We start from the raw sequence: 25,925 nt of genomic DNA on the forward strand, positions 1-25,925 counted from the left end.
TTTACAGTATTTATGCTCCGAGTAGTGGACAAAAAGAGTTCCTAGACACAGTGAGAGATGGTATCTTGATGGATACCACCCCACTGAAAATAGTAGGAGGAGACTTCAATGTGGTAGGGAACCCGGTAGAAGACAGGAGATCCATGTTAGGAGCTCCTCCCTCCATAGGGGGGAAACCCTCACCCCTGCCTACTTTTCTGGCGGCTTTGGACCTTTCCAACCTGTGGAGGGAACGGAACCCGGAGGGTAGAGAATACACCCACTTTTCCTGGGCTCACCAGTCCTGGTCACGTATTGACTTTATGTTGGTGTCTAAACCTTTGCTATCTCGTATACATTCCGTTGACATTGGCGACTTGGTCATATCAGACCACTCACCAGTGACAATGGAGGTGAAGGAAAGGCAGCTGATGGGTACGGATTTTCTTTGGCGTTTCCCGACACAGCTAGCACTGGATTAAACCTTCCAGGAACTTGTGAGAGGTTGGTGGCTCGAATATAGGACCAACAACCATATGCACATGGACAGTGGGCAGCTGTTTTGGAGTACGGCAAAGGCGGTCCTGAGAGGGCAGATTATGTCATACATGGAGAAAAAGAAAAAGGAAATTAATTCCCAATTGGAGAAGAGGGGCAAGATCTTGAGAAGGGCTTATACTACCTTCCAAACAACGCCCTCCGAAATTCATAAGCAGGAATGGCGACCGGCCAAGACTGAATATGACTTTTGGGTAGAAAGCCGAGAAAAACTCTTTTTGTCTAGACAAGATGCGAGACTGTTCCGTTTCGGAAACAAGTCTGACAAATTATTAGCCAATTTAGCTAAGGGGATAAGACCTATAACTAACATAACCCATCTGCGTGACTCCACTGGGTCTCTGGCGTCCCATCCCGCCCAGATAAATAACATACTACGCGACTTCTATAACCAACTATACTGTAAAAGGGACAACGAAACGCCAGCTGAATTGTTCCCTTGGCATCTGATTAAACTCCCCCGCCTGTCCTCTGAAGATAGGGCCATGCTTAACTCCCCCTTTACAGAGCAGGAACTTACAGCAGCCATTAACAAATTGCCAAATGGGAAAGCGCCGGGCCCCGACGGCTACTCAAGGGAATTTTTTAAACTTCTCCGAGAGCAAATCACTCCCCATCTTACAATTTTGTTTAATAAGTATCTAACGGGGGAAGAGGTAATCCCATCAGAGGTTAACACAGCCCATATTAAGGTACTGCCCAAACAGGGAAGGGACCCAACCTCGCTGGCGGCGTACCGCCCGATCTCCCTAATCAATGTAGATCTGAAACTAGTATCTAAACTATTGCCACATAGGTTATCTTCCTTCCTGCCCAAACTTATAACCCCCCTTCAGGTTGGTTTTATACAAGGGAGATCGGCGGTGGCGAACCTGCGAAAGGCTGTGACGGTGTTAAGACGCTGTGAGGCGAGATTCTGGTTCCCATCCATCCCCAGCCCTCCTTTCGTTAGATACAGAGAAAGCTTTTGACAGTGTGGGCTGGGGATGGCTGGGAGCGGTCCTTGATAAAATGGAATTCAAGGGATCTTTTAGGTCTTTTCTTGCAGGGTTCTATGCTGAGCCCAGAGCGAGGATTCATACTACAGGGTTTTTATCGGCCCCCTTCACTCACCAGAGAGGCACCCGTCAGGGGTGCCCTATGTCGCCCCTGTTGTTTAATATTGCACTGAAGCCTTTCCTGAGATGGTTGATGGCTAGCGAGGTAAGGGGTATAAAGGTAGGCCATGGGGAAGTTAAGGTAACTGCATTTGCTGACGACATCATGCTGTTTTTGTCTTCACCAAATCAAGATCTGCCGATCATTTACCAGATGTTGGAGAGATTTGGTAATATCTCTGGGTTTAAAATAAACTTGTCTAAGAGTGAACTGTTAGACCTGTCCAGCTCACACTCACTGCGCTCCCAACTGCCTGACAACACCCCGATTAAAGTCACTTCTAAACCAATAAAATACCTAGGGATCTTCATAGGTCGTACTCCTGAGTCGCTTTATCACCTAAACTATCCCCCGCTGTTTACAAAAATCCTCACTGAACTTAAAACGTGGGAGAGACTTCCACTCTCCTTTCTTGGAAAATGCCACTTAATCAGAATGTCTAGTTTTTCTAAACTTTTATATCACCTTCAGACCATTCCCTTACTGCTGCGGCATCAGGATGTCATGAGGATCCAATCTGCCTTCTCGAGATACATTTGGTCGGGTAAGCGGCCCCGGATTGCACTGGCCAAGTTACAGCTTCCTAGACTTAGAGGGGGAATAAATTTTCCGGATCTGCGGAAATACAACCTTGCCTGCCTATTAAGGCACTGCATAGATTGGTTACAGAACACTAACTTTTATTCTAATGTGGCCTTGGAGCCGGAACTAGCTGCCCCCTGGTCTTTGGTGGCACTGTTGCACACTAAATACCCCACTCTCCCTCCAGAGATCAAACATTCTTTGCTCTTAAAAGACACTATAGCAACTTGGAAGATAGTGCGGAAATTGTATGGTTTACCGCAACTGCTGTCCAGACATCTTACGCTGTGGCAACATCCTGAGTTTGCCCAGGGTAGAGTGAACCCAATGTTTGGACACTGGAGGAGGGCGGGTATTGTTTTCTTACACCAGATGTTTCACCACCAAGATACTAGATTTCTCACCTTCCCTGAGTTATGTACCCGTTACTCGTTGCATTCATCTCATTTTCTGGCATATTCCCAAGTAATGGGGTTCTTAACCTCACGGCTCCGGGATTTACCCTCACTAACTAAACTTACTGAGATGGATGCAATGATTACCGAACCCCCCACTAACCCATCTCTATCATATCTCTATTATAAACTGGGATCCCGTTCTAATGACTCCACGAGTAATACAATGTTTTCTAAATGGGCTACCATTTTTGGGGACGAAGACCTACCTAAAAAAATGTTAGAGGGATGGGCGGTGGTGCGCAAGGTGGCTCCCAGTGAGCGATGGCGCGAAACACAATTCAAACTCATGCATAGAGCAATATATGGGTTTAATATACCTCCCCATCCGTTGGCGCCTGATAGGTTATTGGCGTGCCCGAAATGCCAGCAACCCTCCACTGACCTCACCCATGGCATTTGGTCTTGTCAATATACCCAACAATTTTGGGCTCAGGTCTTGGCGCTTATTCAAACCAGGTGGCGCACGCAACTACCTTTGTCACCGCAACTGCTCTTATTTCATTCTGCTCCAGAATCTATTCAGGTGTCTTTGGCATTGCATGCTTTTAGATTGATCGCCAAGAGGTGTATATTACAAAAATGGTTGCAACCTACCCTTCCTACTATGTTGGAAGTGGTGGCCCAGATGAAACACTTCCTGTTCCTTGACAGAATAGAATGTGAGAGAGTAAAAGAGGCGAATGCCAAAAGGTTTTTCAAAAAATGGAAAACTTTTAACGTGAGGTTTCTTTCTAACCAAGAAATCACGGAGTTAATGCAGCCGTTTGTTGGCACGAAATGGTACCTCACGTCTGAGCTGGCTGGGTCGTTGGGTCGCTTAAAGGTTACAGGCAATCGGGTGTAATTGATCTAGCAATAAACATTCCAGTGATTGATTTCTATTGCTGCATCTGTGGAATGGGAGGGGGGGGGGAGGGGAGTTGCTATGTTATGTTATGTTATGTTATGCTGTGGACTGTGTATCAAACGTCTGACAATGTCTATATCTATGGTTTGGGCACATGAACCATAAGTGTGTCCGAATGCTGTTGTATACCTCTTATTATGAAAAATATAAAAAAAAATGTTTAAAAAAAAATTAACAGCCATTCTTATGAAATACAGCTGTTGTTTTTACATAGTGTAAACGTAGTCTAAAGGTGGTATTACACGGGACGATTATCTTTCAAAAAATCGTTAGATTTGTGTTTAGTGTAATAGCAGACAACGATTAAACAACAAACGATTTCTCGATAGAATTGACAGAATTTTTACCTATTTTTAATTGTTGATCGTTTGCAAATCTTTTTAGCAACAACAGGACGACCGTAAGAATGATCATAAGTAACAATTATCGTTCTGTGTAATTGGGTAAACAATTTCAGGTTGATTTGTCATATCTGTCGTTTGACCCTGCAAAGGGTCCTTGTGCAAGAAATGTGTTTGGGCCCCCATAACCTATTCGTTTCTCCACCTTTCTGCCTTAAAGGCGCACACATATGTACGTCCAGATATCCGGTACATGTGTCCTGATTTCTTGGGAGGGCCCTACAGCGCAGCACAGATGCCAGGGCCCACTAAAGGACTGTAGTGTAGTCTGTGCAGGTTCCAGTGTGGGACTGGGGTACCTGTGGCCCACCAATAGAACTGATCATGGGGGGCATCCAAATAAAGAACCCGTCAGAAGCGACATGCAGACCTGGTCCCATCCTGCATTGATGTATCTGTGACCACAACTCCTGGAATAACAATAACTACAACTCTCAAAATGCCTTACACTTATGAAGCTCTAAGAGTATGCAGGGAGCTGTAGTTTCCGAGAGGACAACCCCTTGAGTTGTCTTCTCATTTGTACTTCAAATCCCAGCACATCCTGAGGGCTGCAGACTGCCGTAAATGCTGGGAGTTGTAGTGTTTGCAGCTGTTGTACTTGGAGGGTCCTGGATGCATTGTAGACTGGATGCTTTGTGGGGGATGAGAGTATATAGCTCAGAGTGTGGAAGTGACCCCATAACAGCACTAATAGGGGATAGAACACATGGGCCCTTAATCACTGTTGGGGCACAGGTGGGGTACATGTACTGTATGTGGCTGCTTGGGGGGGATATGAAACAATACAAAACCATGCTGCAGGGGGAGGGGGCACAGGTAGGAGACATGTACTGTATGTGGCTGTTTAGGGGGGAGATGAAAGAAAAAACAACCATGCTGCAGGGGGAGGGGGGGCACAGGTGGGATACATGTACTGTATGTGGCTGCTTAGGGGGGAGATTAAATATACAAAACCATGCTGCATGGGGGAGGGGGGCATAGTTATTGGCAAAAAAATGGCAAAAACTTACAGTCAAATATAAGCATCAGAGGTGGGGGTCTGTGTGCTTTCTCTTACACAGTCCACTCTCTATCTTACAACTTCCAGCAGCCTGACAGATACACTGACAATAATGACTTTCAGAGCTTCTCTTCACAGTCCCGTCCCTGGCAGCCATAACCCTGCAGGATTTCTCCAGCCCCTGTCACCACATGCTTTCTGTCTTCTCCTCCTCCTCACAGAAGGTAGGCTGGACAGTGGAGTACAGGAGGGGGAGGGGCTGACAGCAGCATGCAGTAGGAGACAGAAGAACCAGCCCCGGCCGGGCACAGCATCCAGTCACTAAGTGGGCCCCACAGGAGTAGGGGCCCGCACTTCCTGGGCGCTGATACCGCCTGGGGGGCCCACTACAGACATGTGAGTCTGAGCCTGGTGGGCCCCTCTATTGGCCTGGACCTCCTGTGCAGCTGAACACAGCCTCTGATTAATCGTCAAAAAATAACTTCTTGGAATAGTACCCTAAGTAAGTATGTCGCATAATACATGCTTACGGTTTATTATATTTTAATCAATGAGTTTTACAAAAATTGTTCTCTTATCTTTAAACGGGTACTCTGGTATTTAAACAAAACTGTCAGTCCTGGCAGGAAATAGATTTTTTCCACTTACAGGGCTGGTTGAGGTGTCATTTTTTTGCGCCATGATCTCTAGTTTTTATTAATATCATATTGGTGTAACAGAAAAGTTTTGATCGCTTTTTAATAATTTTTTTCTGATTATATAATTTAAAAAAAATCAGCAATCCTGGTGTTTTTCTTTGTTTGTTTACGTGGTTCACCTTGCGGGAACAATAATGTTAAATTTTAATAGATTGGACAATTCCGGACGCTTATAATTGGCAAGGAGGTATATTAAACTTTTATTGGGAGGGGGGTTTGTAAGGGTTTTTTTTTTTAAATACTTTTTTTTTTTACATTTTTTTTTAACACTTGTTTTAGCTTTCAATCAATAGATTGCGTATACTGATCTATACTATGCCATAGTAAAGCATAGATCAGTGTTATTGGCGATCTGTGCATAAAGCCTGCCTGAGAGCAGACTCTATACATAGATGGTCAATCTGACAGGACGGAGGTAAGTGACTTCCCCCCCCCCCCCCCCTGCCCATCAGTACAAGCCATCGGGACCCCCGCAGTTCTGATCACTCTGTGACAGAGGTTGTCCTGTCACTGAGTACCGTAAAACGCCGTAATCGCTATAAAACATGATATTTAAGGGGTTAATGACAGGCAGCTGCGGGATTGCAGCTGCCTGTCATCATGCTGGGCTCCCCGGACACTGATGTGTGCAGGACCGCTCTCACTGCAGCGGTCTCGAACACATCACACCCCTCTCACAGTCAGGAACATACATACACATTTCTGCTGCACGGGGTATGTGCAGCAGAAACGTATATCTGTGTATTGCTGATGTGAAGGGGTTAATGTCACAGGAAGCCTGGCTGGATCTTTTCTTTTAACTCTAGCCCCAAGTGATTTCATCATCTCTGACGCTTGAGAAAGGGGGCGGACGCCGAAACGTAGTGCGTCCAGACGTCACCATCTTGCTACCTGTTGAGAGTGAGAGTCTCACGGAATATGTGGAGTTTACCAGCGCTGTAGCATGAAGATGGGACTCTTCTGTTCCCGAGCACTGTGGTGAAATTCTTTTTGTATTTTTGCATATTCTCTTTTGTATTTGCATTGAAAAGAAGTAATAAAGAAGTATTTTGGTGAAGAAATCTATGTGTCATGATAATTTCTATATGCAATATTGTTCCAAACTTGGCGGCTTGGCTCAGGACTGGTTCACACAGTGCGATAGGCACTTGCTTTATATTTATTGTTTATAAATCATCTCTGACCAGCCCTTCTAGCCTACATAACCATACCCCTGACATATACACAGAGACATTATATATAGAGATGAGCGAACCTCGAGCATGCTCGAGTCGACCCGAACCCGAACGTTCGGCATTTGATTAGCGGTGGCTGCTGAACTTGGATAAAGCTCTAAGGCTATGTGAAAATCATGGATATAGTCATTGGCTGTATCCATGTTTTCCAGACAGCCTTAAAGCTTTATCCAAGTTTAGCAGCCCCAGCTAATCAAATACCGAACGTTCAGGTTCAGATGGACTCAAACCCGAACCCGGTTTGCTCATCTCTAATTATATATCTTTATTGTTACATTACAGTTTGTGGGTTTACATCATGCTACCTTGTGCAGAGCATTGCCAATACAGAAGAGTAGACAGGGAGTGAAAGAAGTAAGTACTGCAACTTCCACGATTGTGCCATAGTGTACAGTGAAAAGAGATGTTCTGCAACAGCTATGAATGGGGAACTGACAGGAGTGCTGGGGAAAGGGAATAAGCAGGGCTTTTGAAGCATGTTTTTTTTTACCTGATGTTGGAGTACCTTTAATGGCAGACTAGATGATGGATCTTTATGTGGTCTAGAAATACTTCATTTACACAAACATGTTCTGGTGGTGCATTTGTTTAGCTTAAAAAATACAATAAAACAGAAATATACCTAATTTTAGCAAATGTAATTACCAAAATGTAAGTAGCTTAAAATGACAAACCGATCGCTTTACTGTATAGTACTGATTTATCTGGTTCACAGTATACAGACAAATCAATGCCTTTGCAGTGGAAAAATGCAGAATCTTGGCTATAAAATTGACACTTGGGTTCCCTGTAATGCTTCTCTTAAAGGGGTACTCCAGCGGGGGAGCTATTTTTGGATCTGGCCAGGGAGGAGGTGGCTGAGAGAAAAGACATCCACTCACCTCCCCGGATCCAGCGGCGGATCCCGTATCGTGGCGCTCCGGTCCCGGTCAGAGGTGGGATCTGTTTCAAGTCCGCTCAGATCCCACCTCTGTCACTGACTGGCTGAGCGGACTTGAGACGTCACGTCTCGAGCCCGCATCAGACACCAGGAAGCAGCCGGGAACCAGGGACCGGAGCGCCGCGATACGGGACCCGCCGCTGGATCCGGGGAGGTGAGTGGATGTCTTTTCTCTCAGCCACCTCCTCCCCGGCCAGATCCAAAAATAGCCCCCCGTTGGAGTACCCCTTTAACATGTTGTTGGTTATGCTTACCTCTTTATCACTAGCATACTAATCGCCTGCACAGGGCCGCTTACGTCATGAGGCAAAATAAGCTTAACCCCTCAAGGACGGAGCCAGTTTTCATTTCTGCGCTTTCGTTTTTTCCTTCTCATGTTTAAAAGGCCACTGCGCTTGCATATTCCCCCCTAGTGATCCACATGAGCCCTAATTTTTTTTTGCGACACCAATTATACTTCACAAATACAGACTTAATTTTTCTGTGAAATATGCTGCAAAAGCAGGAAAAAAATTATATGTGTAGTGAAATTTGAAAAAAATTTGGTATTCCTTTTATTTTGAGGGGTTTTGTATTTACGCCGTTCGCCCTATGGTAAAACTAACATGTTATCTATGTTCCTCAGGTCAGTATGATTACAACGATATGTAACTTGTATAAGTTTCATATTTGATGGCTTTTAAAAAATTGAAACCTTTTAAAGAAAACTAAATGTGTTTGAAATCACTCTATTCTCATCCTTATAACGCTTTTATTGTTTGGTCTATGGGGCTGTGTGAGGTGTCATTGTTTGCACCGCAACCTGTTCTTTCTTTTGGTACCTTGTTTGCATATATGCAACTTTTTAATCACTTTTCATTACATTTCTTTTATTTAATGTAAACAAAAATGCACAATTTGGCACTTTGGCGGGTTTTTGCGCTTACGCCGTTTACCGTGCGAGATCAAGAATGTAATCTTTTAATAGAGTGATTCCGCACACGGCGATACCAAATATGTTTATTTTTTTATTTTTATTTATAAAATGGGAAAAGGGGATGATTCAAACTTTATTAAAGGAGGGGGGGTTTAATATTAAAAACACTTTATTTTATTTTCACTAACAGTAATTAGAAGCCCCCTGGGGGACTTCTATATACACAGCACTGATCTCCCATTGAGATCAATGCTGTGTATATAACAGAGCACCGATCCATCAGATCAGTGCTCTATTACGATGGTCTGCTGCAGAGCCGAGCCGGGATCAGCGTCATCAGCTGCATTTAAATAGTTAATTAGCTGGCTGCGGCGGCTAATACCCGGAGTCGCTGGCTACACATAGAAACCGGGGACCGCGGGCTGCAGAGAGGGCTCACCGGGAGCCCTCTCTGATCCCCCTTAACAGCCGGTATACCTGTCATGCCTCGTTAAGGGGTTAATGCTCAGGAGGCAGATTTTATAGAGTGGCCATAAATTATACTGTCTGTTACACGCCACTGACTACATTGACCCCATTACCTGTAGATAATAGCTGGACACAGACGTAGAATGCAAGGAGGTCAGGACTGCAAACGCTCTGCAGGTTATATGCTTCATACATCACTACTACACTACAAATGATCACAACCACTTTAAATGAAGGGTAGTGTGGGCATGAATAAGATCTCAATGGCCCAGATAAGGGTGTAAAATATCCATAGGCGTAAACTGACCACAGAAACCAATCACAGCTCCTCTTTCATTTTACCAGACCTGATAGCTAAGCTGTGATTGGTCGCTGGAGGCAGTTTACACCATTGTATCTTTCACAACTTTTGATAAATCTCCCCCAATGAGTAGTCAAAATGCATTGACTCTTGTATATGTCAGGTGCTTTTATTCTTGAAGAAGTAGTAAAGATCATAGAATTGTTTACAAACTTGTGGAATTGGAAATTTTAAAACCTTTTCTGTCTTGTCCTTACCAAGGATGGAGGGTAGTGCTGATGGGTTTGTGTGGCACTGTGTTGGGGGGGGGGGGGGGGCTGCCTCGGGCAGCAGAAAACCTAGAATCGACCCTGTGCCTGCAGTTAAATGATGATGGACAGCTGACAGGGCATATCTAAGGGTGCTAAGGAGTCCAATAAAAGCAAAGCCAGTACATGGTTTTTTGTAGCAGCTTGTAGCCATTTGAGAGCCCACTTTGCAATAGAAAATCCATTCATAATTTTTACAAGGCTCTGTTTACTGCATGCCACTGTCTGTCTCCCTCATTCCTACTGTCGCGATGCAACATTGAGGGTAGGGGGAAAAATTAGACATGGGTCCTTTTCCTATATGTTAAACAATAAATACCCTGGGAGCTATTATAGGCACAAAAAAACCTATTTGGGGGAAATACATTTTCTGTTCATTCAATTTCTTTACACTGTACACATTATAGACTTACACATATAACTATACTATATACTATACGCAGATAACACATTAGTTTCTTCAATTTAACTACTCCTGTTGGTGTCTACAGGGTATGGAGTGGACCTGGGACTTTAAGCCCACTCCATACATGGCATCATCTGGCTGCCGCTAGAAGCGTGCCGGGGGGGAAGGCAGCCTGACCCCCCCGCTAGAGCGCCAGATACTTACCCCATCTTGCCAAGTCCCGCTCCTGGAGCCGTTCCCTGGCCGGAGATATCCTTGTCGGAAGCCTGGCGCGCGCTGCAGAGGTGAGTCCGACGCCCATAGAGAATGACGGCTCCATTCATTCTCTACGGGCATCGGACTCGTCTATGCAGTGCGTGCCGGGCTTCTGACAGGGGATATCTCCATCTCTGGACCGGCTCCAGGAGTGGGACTTGGCGAGATGGGGTAAGTATCCGGGGCTCTAGCGAGTGTGTGGGGGGGGGGGGGTCGAGCGGCCTTCACCCCGGCACGGGTGACAGGTTCCCTTAAATAATTAGTATTAGTTTAGTGTAGTAAAATAGCTTTTCATCAAAGCTATGTATAAAAGTTAATATTTTGAGTTTAAAGAGTTGGAAGATTTTTATAGACTTTGGCACCACCCAAAACTGACCCCGAATGAGTGACTCTGACTTTACAACCTTATCAGTGATTGATAGGTGGCTGATATGTATGTGAATAAAAAGCATCATCTATCAACCCATCTATCACTTTAAAGAGGGCAGAGGTAGGGTCATGACTGCACCAGACCTATAAAGCCAGTTTTACTCTTGTTTAACATTTGCATCCATCACATCTAGTGTGAAACTGGCCTACCTGACAAATCTGCTTTAGGGGTTGTCCAGGAACTGAGCTGAAAAAACATCCAAACTGAGGACAAAATTGGTGTTGTTTCTGGAAGAAAGTGGCCATGATTTTCTAAGCCTGTATAACCCCCTTGGTCAATTAAGGCAGGCATTGACATTTGTTGACACACACACACACACACACGGGTAAAATGAAATTACCAGTAAGTTAGGACTACACATTTCATTTGGGCTATTTTTGATGCACTTTTCACACCTTAAAACCTTGAATGTCATGAAAGATAAAAGGGAAGCTGTAAGAAATGTGATGATGGACTGAAGTTTCCTCTGCTGGGCTAAGTGACAGATACCATGCAGTAGCTGCAGGCGTTCTTTTGTCTCCATTGTTGCTATCCTTATGCTTCAATATAACAATAACCAATCAGCTGCATTCTGTGATAGTACACTCCCTGCAGTAAGGCCAAATGCCTTGTAGCATCTTAGATTACATGTAACATGTACACAAGTCAAAAATATGAAACAGTAAGATATCAGCAAGCAGTTTAGCTATAGAAACGTCCTCAGCAGCACATAAGAATAACTGACTATATCACATGGCAAGTATAGACAGAGGGCTTGTCTTATCAGGTCCAAGCAGTCTATGCAGCCTAGGGCTCTAGTGAAAATAAAGGGAGGCCTGTATGATATATGGCTGTGCGTTGCTTATCCAGTAGCCCTTAGGTATTTGTTAAGTTGTTCAAGAACATTTCATTTACTTTTGGAGGCTTTAGGTAGCTCATAGTTGGCAATTTTATAACTGGATGCTTCATACAGAGAATCATACATGTAGTAGGTTTATTTTATTAAACATTGCATGAACCGTAGAACGCATTTGTCCCAGGTATCTTCGTATTCCCACTAAGCATATTATTGCATATTTAACTGCTCAGATACAATGCTACTGAATAGGCTGTGAGAAAAGTCTGCAGATTGTAGGGGATGCTGTGAAACCTCTACCTAATCTTTACATTAAGATTTGAATTTATACATGAATTTAAACAGTTGTGTAAGATCTGCAGACAATTTAGTGCCATGTTATGTACAATGCAACATAGGGGACAACTGTGCATTTTATTTACTCCATCTGTGCACACCAATGTAGCTGAAATAGGAGACATAGGGGCAGATGCATAATGTGCACAATTTGTTGGAGCAGGTGGTACCTTTTATGGGCTGCACAAAATTTTAGGGTCATTGTGCCAAAATTTTCATTAGGCGTAAGTGCCATGTTATTCTTGCACAATTTTTTTTCTTGGGCTAAAACAGCTTGGCTAAAAAAAACTAAGCCAGTGTAAGAGTGGAGTACTGCTGCAAAAGTTTATGCACAAAAAATATGCACATGATAAATTTTACTAACAAAGTACAGTAGCTAATATGAAACCATGCACTCTCCAAGTGTAAAAAATTAAAAAGGGAACAGCTGGCGCAAACTGCTCAAAAGTAGGGCAAACACCTCAATGAATGCACATGCTCAGTATTACCCAAGATAATAGCTCAAACACAATGGTGCATCTGCCCCATAATGTTGGAAATGACAACCTACAGATGAAGCTGTAATATAGAATGTAACAGATCAGTTACTAATAAAGTGACCATTCAGTGGAACATTATGTATTTACATTAGTGTTAATCGAACATCAGAAGAGGCCAAACGGGAGCTATGGGGGGCACAGGGGTAGATAAGGATAGCTTTTTTTTTTTATAGTCCTTTAATGTCTTACTACTCAGCAGTTTCAAGACAGTCACTAAAAAAAGAGGGGTTTCCCCTCATAAATTACTTGCATTCTTGCAGGTAATAACAAAGAATATTGTATTTCTGCTGCTCTCAATCTCTTTTTCACTGCTGTGAAGTTTGTCCTTAGTGTCACTGTTGTTATAACTTTCAAAGTCTAAATCAACAGTAGATGTGAAACAAAAGCAAGTTTGCCATATACATTCATTATTATTATTATTATTATTATTAATATTTTGTTATTATGCTGTAAAACAAAGCTATACTTGTATCCAGGACCAGCCTCCTGAAGGCAGTTTTTTAATCTTGCGCTGGTTGAAAAAAAGAGACTAAAACACAGGAAGTCCCAGCCAGTACAGAGAGTCACGGCTCCATGCGCCCATCAATAACATGACTGTATTCTCTGTGAGCGCCCAGATGACCTGGGAAACACTGGACTTCCTGTGTTTAGACGCTTTGAAAAAAAAATCAGAACACAGGAAGTGCTGTGTTTTCCATGACAACTAAAAAAGATAATGACTGTAAATTGCGAACTTGCTTTATATCATATCTACTGTTGATTTAGATTTTTAAAGTTATAACGACAGTGACACTTTAACTTATTGGTAGTCTGTGAGAAGTCAGGAAAAATGCTAATGCAATTATTATTGTATATTAAATCTTTCTTTTTTTCTTTATAATTCCAAGATAGTAACATAGATGGTAGCTCTATCTCTGTAAAAAGAAAAAAAAAAAAGTAACTTCACCAGGATTGGTCTGGGGTTTGCCTCAGGTAGATAGCTCCTTGTTGGGATTCTGTGGGCACATTCTACCCCAAAAAATTTAGACAAAGCATCTACTCCAAAAGTTGTCTGCACACGGCCAAGTCCATTACCCCCTACCTGCTCCTACTGCGTTGTGATCATGTCCCTTTTCTTTTAGCATGCTTATTCTGTATTTATAGCCCATCTCACTGGCTCTGGAAACGTCTGGCAAGTTCTCCTGAGGGTATATGTAGTCTCCACCTCCATCCCTCTTTGATCAGTAGTTGATGTTGATTCTCAGCAACCACAACTGTGCTCCCTGGCTTTCAGCCATTTCCAAGCAATTTCTTCAGTTATCTGGATCTCCATTCCTTCCCAGCTCCAACCCAGTTCTGTCTGAACTACCTTTTAACATCCTGAACTTCTACCAGAGGTAAAGCATATATTACCAGACTCCAGCATTCTTGCAGTACTTCAGTCGGTTGTCACCAAGGTCTTTGAGGTTAGCGACCTGGGAGTCTCCCACAGAGAAGTCCAACTTGCGGCAAGCACTGGTGAAAGCTGGGAGCTACTTAGTTTCCTCTCCTTGGAGAATGGACATCAGCAATCATCGGTGATCAGGGGCATCCATCATTTTGAGCTTGTGTGCTCATTACAGTGTCACAATCTAGTCATATATAAATTGGGCACAGTCTTTTCCCTCTACACCTTCTGGAAATCTCAATATTTTTATATTAGACCTACTTGCTCTTTAGAGATGAGCAAACCGGGTTCGGGTTCGAGTCGATCCTAACCTGAACGTTCGGTATTTGATTAGCTGGGGCTGCTGAACTTGGATAAAGCTCTAAGGTTGTCTGGAAAACATGGATACAGCCAATGACTATATCCATGATTTCCACATAGCCTTAGGGCTTTATCCAAGTTCAGCAGCCACCGCTAATCAACTGCCGAAAGTTCGGGTTTGGATTGACTCGAGCATGCTCGAGGTTTGCTCATCTCTATTGCTCTTTCCTTCATTTCCGTATTTTTCTTTTGGTTTTGATCTACATTTGATTTTATTAACTTAACTTCCTTGAGCAACCCTTCTTAGACATCTTCCACCTTTGAAACTTTGTCTTCCATTACTATCATCCTGTCTCTCATATCTTGTATCCAAATTTTTTTTGTCAATAACAGAGGGTTGTCCCCCACAGAAATGGCCATATTCACACTTCTGCAGGCATCAACCCTAACATCAAGTCTCCAGTTTCAGCTCAACAATCCTGGTATTGATGCAGGATCCACGCACCAATTTCCACTAATCCAAATTACTCTTATTGACACCCAGTCGCTGTCTTTACCCTACTATTTACTGGTGTCTGTGAGTCACACTGGTAAAGGTTCCAAATCAGTAGTCACAAGCCCCAAAGTTAAGGTAGGGTCACTAACGCCAAAAAGCACAAACACAGAATGGGTATCTTACTTAATATTATACACCAAAACTGTCCATAGCCCTCAAAATCATCACTACTAAAGCAAAATAATAATTATACAAGGTCACAAATGCTAGAGCAGGGACCCCAGATTAGTACTGTACTAAATCTCTATTCTTTAGACAGCGACACTTATTAATTTACAACTACTAAAACAGGAACATAAATTTTAACAAAATTACCGGGGGTCTACTATTCATACCAGGTCCCAAATGTTAGAGCAGAAACACTAAAATTGAAGCAAAAAGGCACTGTTAATAAAGTAGAAGCACAGAATAGGAAATTCTAAGTTAGTTCACAAGCATTAATCCCTAGTACCGGTATTGTTTCTGCAGGATTTCTAGTAGTAGTACACCAGTTGAAGCAGAAGAAATAATTGAAATTCACCACTCTAACCCATAAGATGAATGGTATAACATGGGAGGCTCCAGAATAATTGAATATGCAAGAACTAAGATCTGAACTATGAATGAGAAAGCATGCAATTTCTGTAATAAAAGACATAACAACAATAAAATAAAGAATGGAGAACTCAGAGAGATGAAGAAGCTACTATCAGCAGCTGGAGACCGCGGCTACTAGGGTATGTTCCTACTACGGAACACATGCCTCCGCTTGAAGTTCCACCTGTCCCATTGACTTAGTGATATTCTGAAGCTCAATCCGCCATCGGCCCAAAGAATTGACATGTCAATTCTTTGAGCAGAATACGCCCGCTAATTAGACACTTTAATGCAACTGTCAAAACTGACAGCTGCATTTTTTTTGCATTCAAAAGCACTCGCCTGGTTGTCTAGCGGATGGATTCCTCGCCCCCCCCCCCCCCATTCTGTTCTTTTGCCCGGGCTGGGCCTCATCGCTACAATGACGCTGATCCCTGCTCGGCACTTCATTACTCTGGGCTCCAGCAGCCCTGAGCAATACAGCACTGATGTCATGGATAAAAGCAGTATATATATATATATATATATATATATATATATATATATATATATAGTTGAATGTAGTATGTAGTTGAATTATTGTGTAAAAAAAAAAAAAAAGTTTTTTCATTAATAAAAAATCCCCTCCCCTAATAAAAGTTTAGATCACCCCCCTTTTTCTATTTTGGAAATAAAAATAAATAAATAAGAAATAAACTTATCTGGTATCCCTGATCTATTCAATTATCACATTCCTAAACTCGCATGGTAAAGCCGTAAGCACAATAAAATGCCAAACGTCAAAATTGCAGATTTTTTTTGTCACATCATTACAGGAAAATTGTAATAAATAGGGTCTCACTTGATGCGGCCAAGGCCTTCGATTCCGTGGAATAGCCATTCTTATTGGAGGTGCTCCGCAGATTCGAATTCGGCCCCACTTTCATATCATGGATCTCCATTCTATATCACCACCCTAAAGCAGCGATCTCCCTGAATGGCATGATATCTCCCGCATTTAGACTAGGCAGAGGAATGAGACAGGGTTGTCCCCTGTCTCCTCTTTATTCTCTCTATTGAATCCCTAGCAACCCTTTTGAGACGCGATGCGAATCTGACCGGGATCCCACACTCGCTGGGAGGAGAGAGGGTCATTCTGTATGTGGATGATCTCTTGCTCACCTTGTCATCCCCAGACCAGTCCCTGCCTAGAGCAATTACCCTTATAAACAATTTTGGACATTATTCAGGATTGGACTAAATCCGCTATTATGTATTTACACTCTGACAGAGCTTATCTACTGAATACTACTGTAGAAGGTCTGAGAGTGGTTGAGGCATTTAAGTACTTGGGCATACATGTCTGCAGAGAATCCGCACGCTCTATCCCGTTAAATATGGATGCTCTGTTGGTCCTCTTTTAAAGAGAAATTCCGAGTCTGGAGTGCTCTTCCTCTCTCTGTGGCTGGAAGGATAAATCTGCTTAAAATGGTGACGTTACCCAAATGTCTGTATGTGCTCCAACACATCTTTTTCACTCTCTCTCTGGCCTTTTTTTCAGCTTTAGATTCATTATTTCTTTTGTTTGGGGTTCTTCCCGTTCTAAGCTACAGCTGGCAAAACTCCAGAGACCCCAAACTCTAGCTGGTATAGCCTTACCCAATATATATTTTTATTATTTAGCTGGACAACTTAAATACCTAGAACAGTGGACGAGTGCAGATCCTCCTTCCTCCAGAAATAATGTTGTTAGATTCCTCCCCCCTTCCTTCCCTATGGTCCCTTCTCACAGCTAACGTCCTACCAAGACATACTTACCTTCCCATGCACAGAGCTATATGCAAGATATGGGCAGCAGCTGCTGCGATTTTGCACTATTCTGACATCCCTGCAGAGTCCAGACTTTGGTCCAACTCTAATTATACGCACCTCCTTTCCCTCCCTGACTTCCAGTTCTGGAATGGATTGGGTGTTTGTACCTTGGCCAATGTTTACACCGATAATGTCCTGGTTATATTTTACACATTAGGAACAAGGTATGATATCCCCCACAACCAATTCTTTAGATATCTCCAATTGCACCACATACTGAATACACAATTCCCTCCGTCGCACCTCCCCATCTCCTCCTACCCCTTAATTGGAGTTATAAGGTCCCAGGGTCCGGCTGAGTTAATCTCCATGATATATGACCATTTGATTATGGCTATGGCACTGCATAACCCGCTCCCCTCCACGACGATGTGGAAAACCCTCATCCCATCCCTTACTGAGGAACAATGTGAAGAACTGCTGGAGTCGCACCTGTGTGTCTCTCCACTGCCAATAATAAACTGACACAGTTATATATTAATGATCAGTGTTATCTAACCCCTGTAAGGCTATTCCGGATGGGTAGAATCCCTGAATCCTCCTGTCCTAAGTGCCAACATCAACCCACCAACTTTTGGCACATGCTGTGGGCCTGCCCCTGATTAGTATAGGAGAAAACCACGGCACTCGATGTTGCAGGAATAAGTGAGGGTTTTTTTATTTAGTAAATAGATACAAGGTATTTACTCCGACCGTACATAAGAAATGCAAGAGATGAGACCAAATAACATATGGTGCGACGTTTCGGTCCGCTATGGACCTTCCTCAGGCAATGGGGTCTCTCATGAGCTGTATGCAGGGAGAAGGGTCGGTGGACTCCACCGACCCTTTTCCCTGCATACAGCTCATGAGAGACCCCATTGACTGAGGAAGGTCCATAGCGGACCGAAACGTCGCACCATATGTTATTTGGTCTTATCTCTTGCATTTCTTATGTACGGTCGGAGTAAATACCTTGTATCTATTTACTAAATAAAAAAACCCTCACTTATTCCTGCAACATCGGGTGCCGTGGTTTTCTCCTATACAAGACTTATGGTTGAAGAACCCAGTTACCACTGAGCACCGGCTTTAAAATTTAAGGCAGAGGTGTGCAGCACTGATCCTATACAAATGCCCCTGATTAGTGACATTTTGGGAGGAGGTCATTAAATTTGTAGGTGAAAAAATGCAAGCACTATGGTCTTTTAAACACGAGGAGGAAAAAACAAAAGTGCAAAAGTGAAAAGTGGCTCTGTCCTTAAAGGGTCACCACACGAAAAGCCAGGGCATCCAAACACAAGGAAAGACCTTAAACCTCTAGGTAAAGAGTACAAAAGGATAGGATAGGTAACAGCATAAGTAGAGAAGAAGAAATGTACAAAGAGGGGGAGCCCTCAACAATAAATTTCCTTGTGTGTTGTCTTAGAAACATCCTGCCAAAAATGGCTTCTTCTCTCAGATCTGTGGTGGTATATGAATATGGATATAAGGGTCAGCCTACTGTGAGAGCAGCTCTGGCTAATAGAGGAGGACTCTAATAAAAGACCACCTATATGATGTCCATATGCTCTAACAATGGTTTCATCACTGTAACATCTGTGCAGCAAATAAATATCATGCAGATTGTGAATGTGCTATCAATATAATCTTACCTTGAAATGTATGTAAATATGTTACTTTTTTTCCCCAGATTGTGAAAGAGGCGGCCAAAATTTTGTCACAAGCTCCACTGGAGCTGTCAGAAGATGGTTCATGATTCATCTATAGTGGAAGAAATATGCCCTACCTGAAATATCATCTGACATTGGACTAAAGGGGGTCATTGGAGGGGAATTATTAATGAGGATTCTGCTGTTATAATGTGAATCCTCTGGAACAGATGTTATGGTACATTACATGGGGCCAGCCTATAATTAGTGACCATTTAGGAGATGTATGTATTAGTGCCTTTGTGGAGGGGAATTACAAGGCATTGCACTTGTCAAATGGTAATAATTCAAACCAAGTGTTCATTCATTTTCTTAGCTAACATGCAGTATTTCTTATTTACTGTCAATTTATGTGTAATTTACCATATATTTACCTAAATATGATGTAGTGTTATAGTGCAAAAAGCTAAAAAGTCTCTTTAGAGATATTTACAAGCTCTACAGTCCTATCAATGACTCCCTGTTTGTGGCTTCCTTAAACAATATACCATCAGGTACAACGTTCAAGTTTTTTACATGAATGGATTGTCGCTGGTGCCAGGATGTCAATGCAGTGGTCATTTTTTTGAACCAGTGCCTGCATCTCGGGCATGGCGCCAGTCTATTCCTGGGCACCATCCTGGCATGTAGCACTGGGGGCCATCATTGATTCTAATGGAGCCGTGTCACAGAGGGGAGGGGGATTGATCATAGCTATTTATTTTCTTCCTCCTTAGGGGGCATTCACTTGTTCCGTAATTACGGTCCGTGCATGAACGATGTGCTACAGGCTGGATTTCGGAACTGCCGGCATCATCATTCATTAGCGTGTCAGTACAATAATGCTACGATTTAAACAGTTTCGGAGCTCCTGGCACCGTAATGCCAAAGTTAGCTATTGTCTAATCTAATTTCTATGAATCACAATGCCCTGTATTTAAAAACTTTTACTCAGCCCCCCTCAACATGTTTTGGCATGCAGTGCCTTTGTCAAACGGTAGCTGGTAGGTAAAGCCCTCGACCTCTTACAAAGGCACTACTTGCCAAAACATATCAAGGGGGGGCCACCAGTGGGCTTCCATTATTGTGAAGTGCTGGCGCCAGGTTACAATAGCGCAGAAGTAACCAAGCCTGACTACTACACATTGAATGGAGACAACTACTTCTAGACCTGCAGAGCAGGCGTCAGGGCTTTGCCTAAAAGCTGCTCAACAGGTGGGCACCTGAGAAACCCCTTCACTCTCCTACATGTCCACCACAGACATCAGATTGTCAATAGATCCCACAAAATGTAGCTGGTTCTGCCAATTGTCTGTAGGTAATCTCTTATGTCTATGTCGACCAGTGGGCACCAACCACCCATCTCCAGTTGTGACCTGCATTATTCTGCCTTCTATGTTTTTATATCTAAACTTGGTGAACTGTGAGAGAACCCATGTTTACTGTATCAAAAAAAAAAATGTGTTTCTTATAAAAGCATAGCACAATAAATTCAGAGATAATATTACTATTCCATTGGACAGTTATATACAACAAGCATGAGTGTCTCTGATCATTTATTAGACTTTTTATGTAGTCTATGTAGTTAAATTCTAGCAACAACAAAGCACTGACAGTCACAGTTATATGTAGAATGTGGATATGATTTAAACCTCATATGCCCAGAGCTGCACAATTTCCTTACAGTTTCCCTGGGTGACTTGAGAGCGTTTATATTAGTTTTTGCTCTAGGTGAACTACTTTTCAAACTTTCTATCATAGACCTGGCTCAGAAATTCCTTCTAATTGCAAAGTTATTTTCCCCAGAAGGGATATTTTTTTCTTTCACATTCTTTGTAAGTGTGAGGTAGTGGTCCACATAGCAATGCATCTTTACTTTAGGCAGGGCTGTCTGAACATAAGGTATAGGGGTGGGATTCAACTCCACCTCTTTGCTCATAACTCTCCTCACTCAGTCTTTCATTTTTGCTCCACTTACATCTAACATCTCAACTAGGACACATCAAACACACTGGATTTATCCTGGAATTGGCACAAGTTGGCATAGTAGGAATTTTACACCACTCTTTTCATTGTCATGTTCATGTGAAAATAAAGGAACTTATCTGTTTTCAACTCGAATCATGCATTGTGCAGGTAAGACACTGTTACAAATGGTGCAAGATAAGAAGGCTGTAAAATTACCCTCGGTCTGTCTGTCTATCTATCTATCTATCTTGCCTATACTGTCTGAAAAAAAGATTTTTGACTATATGACAAGCTACATCAGGTTAGACCATGCTCAGTGCAAGCTCTGACACCATTACATTGAGGAATTCATGTTACTTGTGATCCTGCAATGGTAGCTAGTACGTTTTTACTAATGACTGTGAATAAAATCAATTATAAGGCAGTGAGTTTTAAGCAGATGTGACCCTATTGTAGCAGCACTTTTACATTTTAAGGACCAATTTAAAACAATATTATTTACAGTTATAGATCGCAGGTGTAGACTCTTGGTATTGAATTATTCATGTTAATATTTGTGACATTGAAATTGCTCATTCATTCATTCATTCATTCATGCTTTATTTATTCATGTGCAAATGATGTTATATATTAGTTTCCTGTTACCATAGTAAGTGTATGTCATCCCATGTTCTCATAGGTTTGCTCAAAGTACTGTTTTGACTGATATGAGTAATGACAATCTCTGTACAGCACCGTGTAGTATATTGGAGCTATTTAAACAACAGAAATAATGAATTACTCCAGGCTAAAAGAAAAAAATACAGTGCAGACAGGGGGTGGGGGATAGGTAATAGAGAACATATACTTATCGGTCCCTATGCCCCTGTAATGCTGAGTCAACAGGCCCCTGGACCCTCGCCGGATATCATTGTTCACCAGGCTTCCTGTAACGTCACAGCCCAGTAGAAAGTACCCGATGGATTGCCTGTTTAGCCAAGTATACATTCTATATTATATTCCCCCTACCCACACTGTATTTTTGTTTCTGCCTGGAGTACTCCTTTAATATATAACCTATTAGATAATTTCCTTTCTCCTAGTAATGTTATCTCTGATACGTATAATGTAAAGGTCCTCTTACACCTGTCAATCTTCGGACGACTGTGGCTGCAAACAAGCACCGATCAACAAGATTAGCACACACTTACAGTGCCTTTACATGGAAAAATTAATTGAGCTGTATCCCTTTATTGTTCATGCTGCTATTTAAATACATTCCTATCGGCTAAAAAATTATCTATAGGGCCGCTCAAAAGATACGATCAGTTGACAAGTGGGCATTTCCTCGCCCCTTAGCTGGTCACCTACACTTTTCGATTATCAGCTGAATGAGCGTTACCAGCAACGGTCCTTGCCTATTATTGGCCCGTATAAAAGGGCTTTAAAGTTGTTTATCCAGTGCTACAAAAACATGGCCACTTTCTTCCAGAGACAACACCACTCTTGTCTCCAGTTCAGATGTGGTTTGCAATTAAGCTCCATTCACGTCAATGGAACTGAACAGTAAAAAAAACATCCAAACTGGAGACAAGCGGTACTGTCTCTGGAAGAAAGTGGCCATGTTTTTGTACTGGATAACCCCTTTAAGCCACCAGAGACAGTTTTCAAAGACCTATTGCCTCATGCCATCAAAATAGCTCAGAGGTGTCCTATGGTATCTAGTGCTAAGATTTTAGAAGCCCATTTGTAAGATGGAATGAAGGGCCCTCAATGGAGTGAACTTATTTTTTCAGCACTTCCTAGGAAAGCTTAATTGGAAGCTGCAATGCACTTTTTTTTACAAATTTTTTTTTTTACAATAGCCATTGGTGATTTTTATTTTTTTAGCATTTTCTTTTTTTTTTTTTTACTACTTAAGCTTTTCTGTAGGATTGGACCAGCTAGCCTTTACTCTCTATGGCATCACTGTGCTTTCAGTGTCCATCAATCCAGTTCACTAGTTGTCCTTCTTTGGATCATTTGTAGCAGGTACAACCACTTCATAATTTATACACTCTATTAGACTTGTAACTTTGGAGATCCTCTGACCCAGGCATCTAGCCATCCGAATGTGTCCCTTGCCAAAGTCACTCAAAAGCACTTGCACAGCTGACTGTTCAATTGCCTCTGAAAATATCCCACCCTTTAACAGGTATCATTGTGACAAGATAACCAATGTTATTCATGTCACCTGTCAGTGGCTGTATTGTTATGGCTGATCACTGTGTATACTATACATTGAGATGATAATGAACAATAAGTAAAAGACTCATTATTAAATCTGTACTAAGTATACTATTAATGAGCTTTCTTTGACTTTGAAGTAATCAGGAATATTCCATTTAAGCTAATTACATTTGATGGGACTGTCTAATGCTGGGTTTACACGGAACGATTATCGTGCGAATTTGCACGATAACGATCGAATTCGAACGATAATCGTACGTGTAAACGCAGCTACCGATCAAACGACGAGCGACAAATCGTTCATTTTGATCTTTTATCTTGTTCTTAAATCGTCGTTCGCAAAAATTCGCACAGTCGTCGCGCGAAAGTCCAGCCGCCGGCCACTCGCTGCCCGGCCCCCCGCTCGCAGCCAGGCCCCCCGCTCGCAGCCCACCCCCCCCCCCCACTCATCCGCAGCCCCCTGTGCCGGGTCGATCGCCGCCCCGATCGCCACCGCCGCTCCTCCAATGGCCACCCCTGCCGCTGCTCTGATCGCCGCGCCGTGCATTGATTGGCTGAAGAGGGGAGCCAGGAATTTCAAACGGCTCCTCTTCAGCCAATCAGTGCTGCCGTGCATTGATTGGCTGAAGAGGGGAGCCGGGAATTTCAAACGGCTCCTCTTCAGTCAATCAGTGCTGAAGAGGAGCACTGATTGGCTGAAGAGGAGCCGCTTGAAATTCCCAAATCTCCTCTTCAGCCAATCAATGCACTGAAGAGGGGAGAGGGGATTTCGAAGACCTGCTACGTGGAGCAAGTAACGTATGCTCGTGGCGGGGGCGATCGGAGCGGCGGCGGGGGGGCGATCGGAGCCGTGGCGATCGGAGCGGCGGGGGTGGCAATCGGGGCGGCGCATGGGGCCCGGCTGCGAGCAGGAGGCCGGGCCGCGGGCGCGCGATCGCAAAACAATTTTTCCGTACAATATATCGTACCGTCTAAACGCTGATCGTTATAAAAAAAAAACGATACTCCAACATCGTTAATCGTAAGATCGGGCCAACACTGTCTGTTTTTCCACAGCAACCGATGGCAGCTTAGCTTTTATTTTACCAGAGCTCAATACGATATAAAACATGAGCTGTGATTGCTCGGTGTAGGAAAAAAAAGCATACAGGTTAGATATCAAGCAAATTGATAAATGTGGGTCACAGATTATGGCCCAGGACAAAAACTGTCTGGTGTGTCCACATCAGCCAATCATAGCTCTGCTTTTATTTCTAAAATTGTTGCAGTAAACTGAAAGCTGAGCTGTTCTTGCTATGGGCAGATAGGATAACCTAGGCCCCTAGAAACCATTCAGATTCTACCTTTCATTTTCCAAACAGTCTGTGATGAATGAAAGGTGGAATCTGATTGGTTGCTAGGGGCAACTGAGCCAGTTCTACTTTACACCATTTTTGAGAAATCTCCCACTAGACCTTAATAATCAAAAATTTGTCATTTCTCTGATGGATCAAGCACTTTGTTAAAGTCAAGGACGCTTTAAACCTACTGTTCCCAAACAATGTAAATAATAGGATGTGCATCAGATAGTATTGTGCAAGGCTCCAACAAATCTCATTTGATATAATTTAAAAGAGCTTGCATGACAGATCATAAAATATCCAAAAACATAATGTGGTTTCCTAGAAACCATAATTCTCTCGTAGGCCCTGCAGTTACACATTGGAGGCATTATCCTGAGGCACCTTGCTGTAACATAGAAAAAGAATGTGTATTACTGCACCAAACATCTTGTGCCTTAACTGTGCACAGATGCCGCTTGTAGAAATATATAGGTTTTGCTGTTAGCTTCCAGCTTAGATAGACTAGTAACAAAAAAGGTTTACCATAGGCAATTTACTTATTAAGCTATTTTTATCACACTGGGCTGGGTTAACACTTTGCGGTTTTCTGGTATTTTCCTGTATGTTGTGGTCTGTTATCACATCAGCCAGATGTGAGTGAGAGGGAGTTTAGGAGTGCCATTCACTAACAGCTTTAGTGACTGCTGAGATTTTGGCAGCTGACACAAATCATTAACTCCTTCAGCATACACTATTACTTTGTGTACTCCTTCCTGCAGTCTTATGTAAAAGCACTTTTTGGGTGGGTTCACACGTACCAGATCGCAGCGAATTTCACACTGCGTGTTCACCGGGCTGTCACAGGTTAAAAGGGATCAGGCTTTACATAGTTGCTGTGGACGGAAAATTCTGCTGCGTGTAAATTTATACAAAATGACAGTACCAGGAATCACAGAAGATTTAGCTGCGGAACTTACATTGTGAAATCCGCTGCAATCCAGTACGTGTGACCCCACCTTTTAGGTGCAATATACAGAAACACAGTAATGGAGTATGCCACCCTTTTGGGCCATATACATTGATATAACTAAAGGAATCATGGTCTGTCTCTGCCACTAGACAATAAGAAAAAGAACTTGTTAGACTGTACTGTACAGTACAATGCAGAGATAAGTTAGATTGCACATAGATGAATGATTCCACTTATTTACAGTACTCTATGAATACTGATGTGTAAGATTAACATGGACAACTGGTAACAACTCACATTTCTAATGCTTTACAAGGATGTACTGCCTTGGGCTATTAATCAGGACCATTTGTTTGAAAATTAAA

At 42.7% G+C, this 25,925-nt stretch overlaps 1 protein-coding gene across 6 annotated transcripts in view; it reads left to right on the top strand.

Moving 5' to 3' along the window:
- Positions 1–20,665, top strand: part of LOC138798596 (protein phosphatase 1 regulatory subunit SDS22 homolog) — a 68,678-nt gene extending 48,013 nt beyond the window's left edge. For 5 of the 6 annotated variants that reach the window (XM_069979117.1, XM_069979149.1, XM_069979134.1 and 2 more), the window contains one exon: positions 19,095–20,665. In XM_069979117.1, the coding sequence (XP_069835218.1) occupies positions 19,095–19,160 (66 nt within the window). In that variant the 3' untranslated portion in view covers positions 19,161–20,665. Of the gene's footprint in view, positions 1–15,463; positions 15,539–19,094 lie in introns of those variants that run through there. The other variant, XM_069979155.1, reaches the window with a different exon arrangement.
- Positions 20,666–25,925: the final 5,260 nt, after the last annotated feature.

This window comes from Dendropsophus ebraccatus, chromosome 1 (genome assembly GCF_027789765.1).
Source record: "Dendropsophus ebraccatus isolate aDenEbr1 chromosome 1, aDenEbr1.pat, whole genome shotgun sequence".
Classification (NCBI taxonomy): Eukaryota; Metazoa; Chordata; class Amphibia; order Anura; family Hylidae; genus Dendropsophus; species Dendropsophus ebraccatus.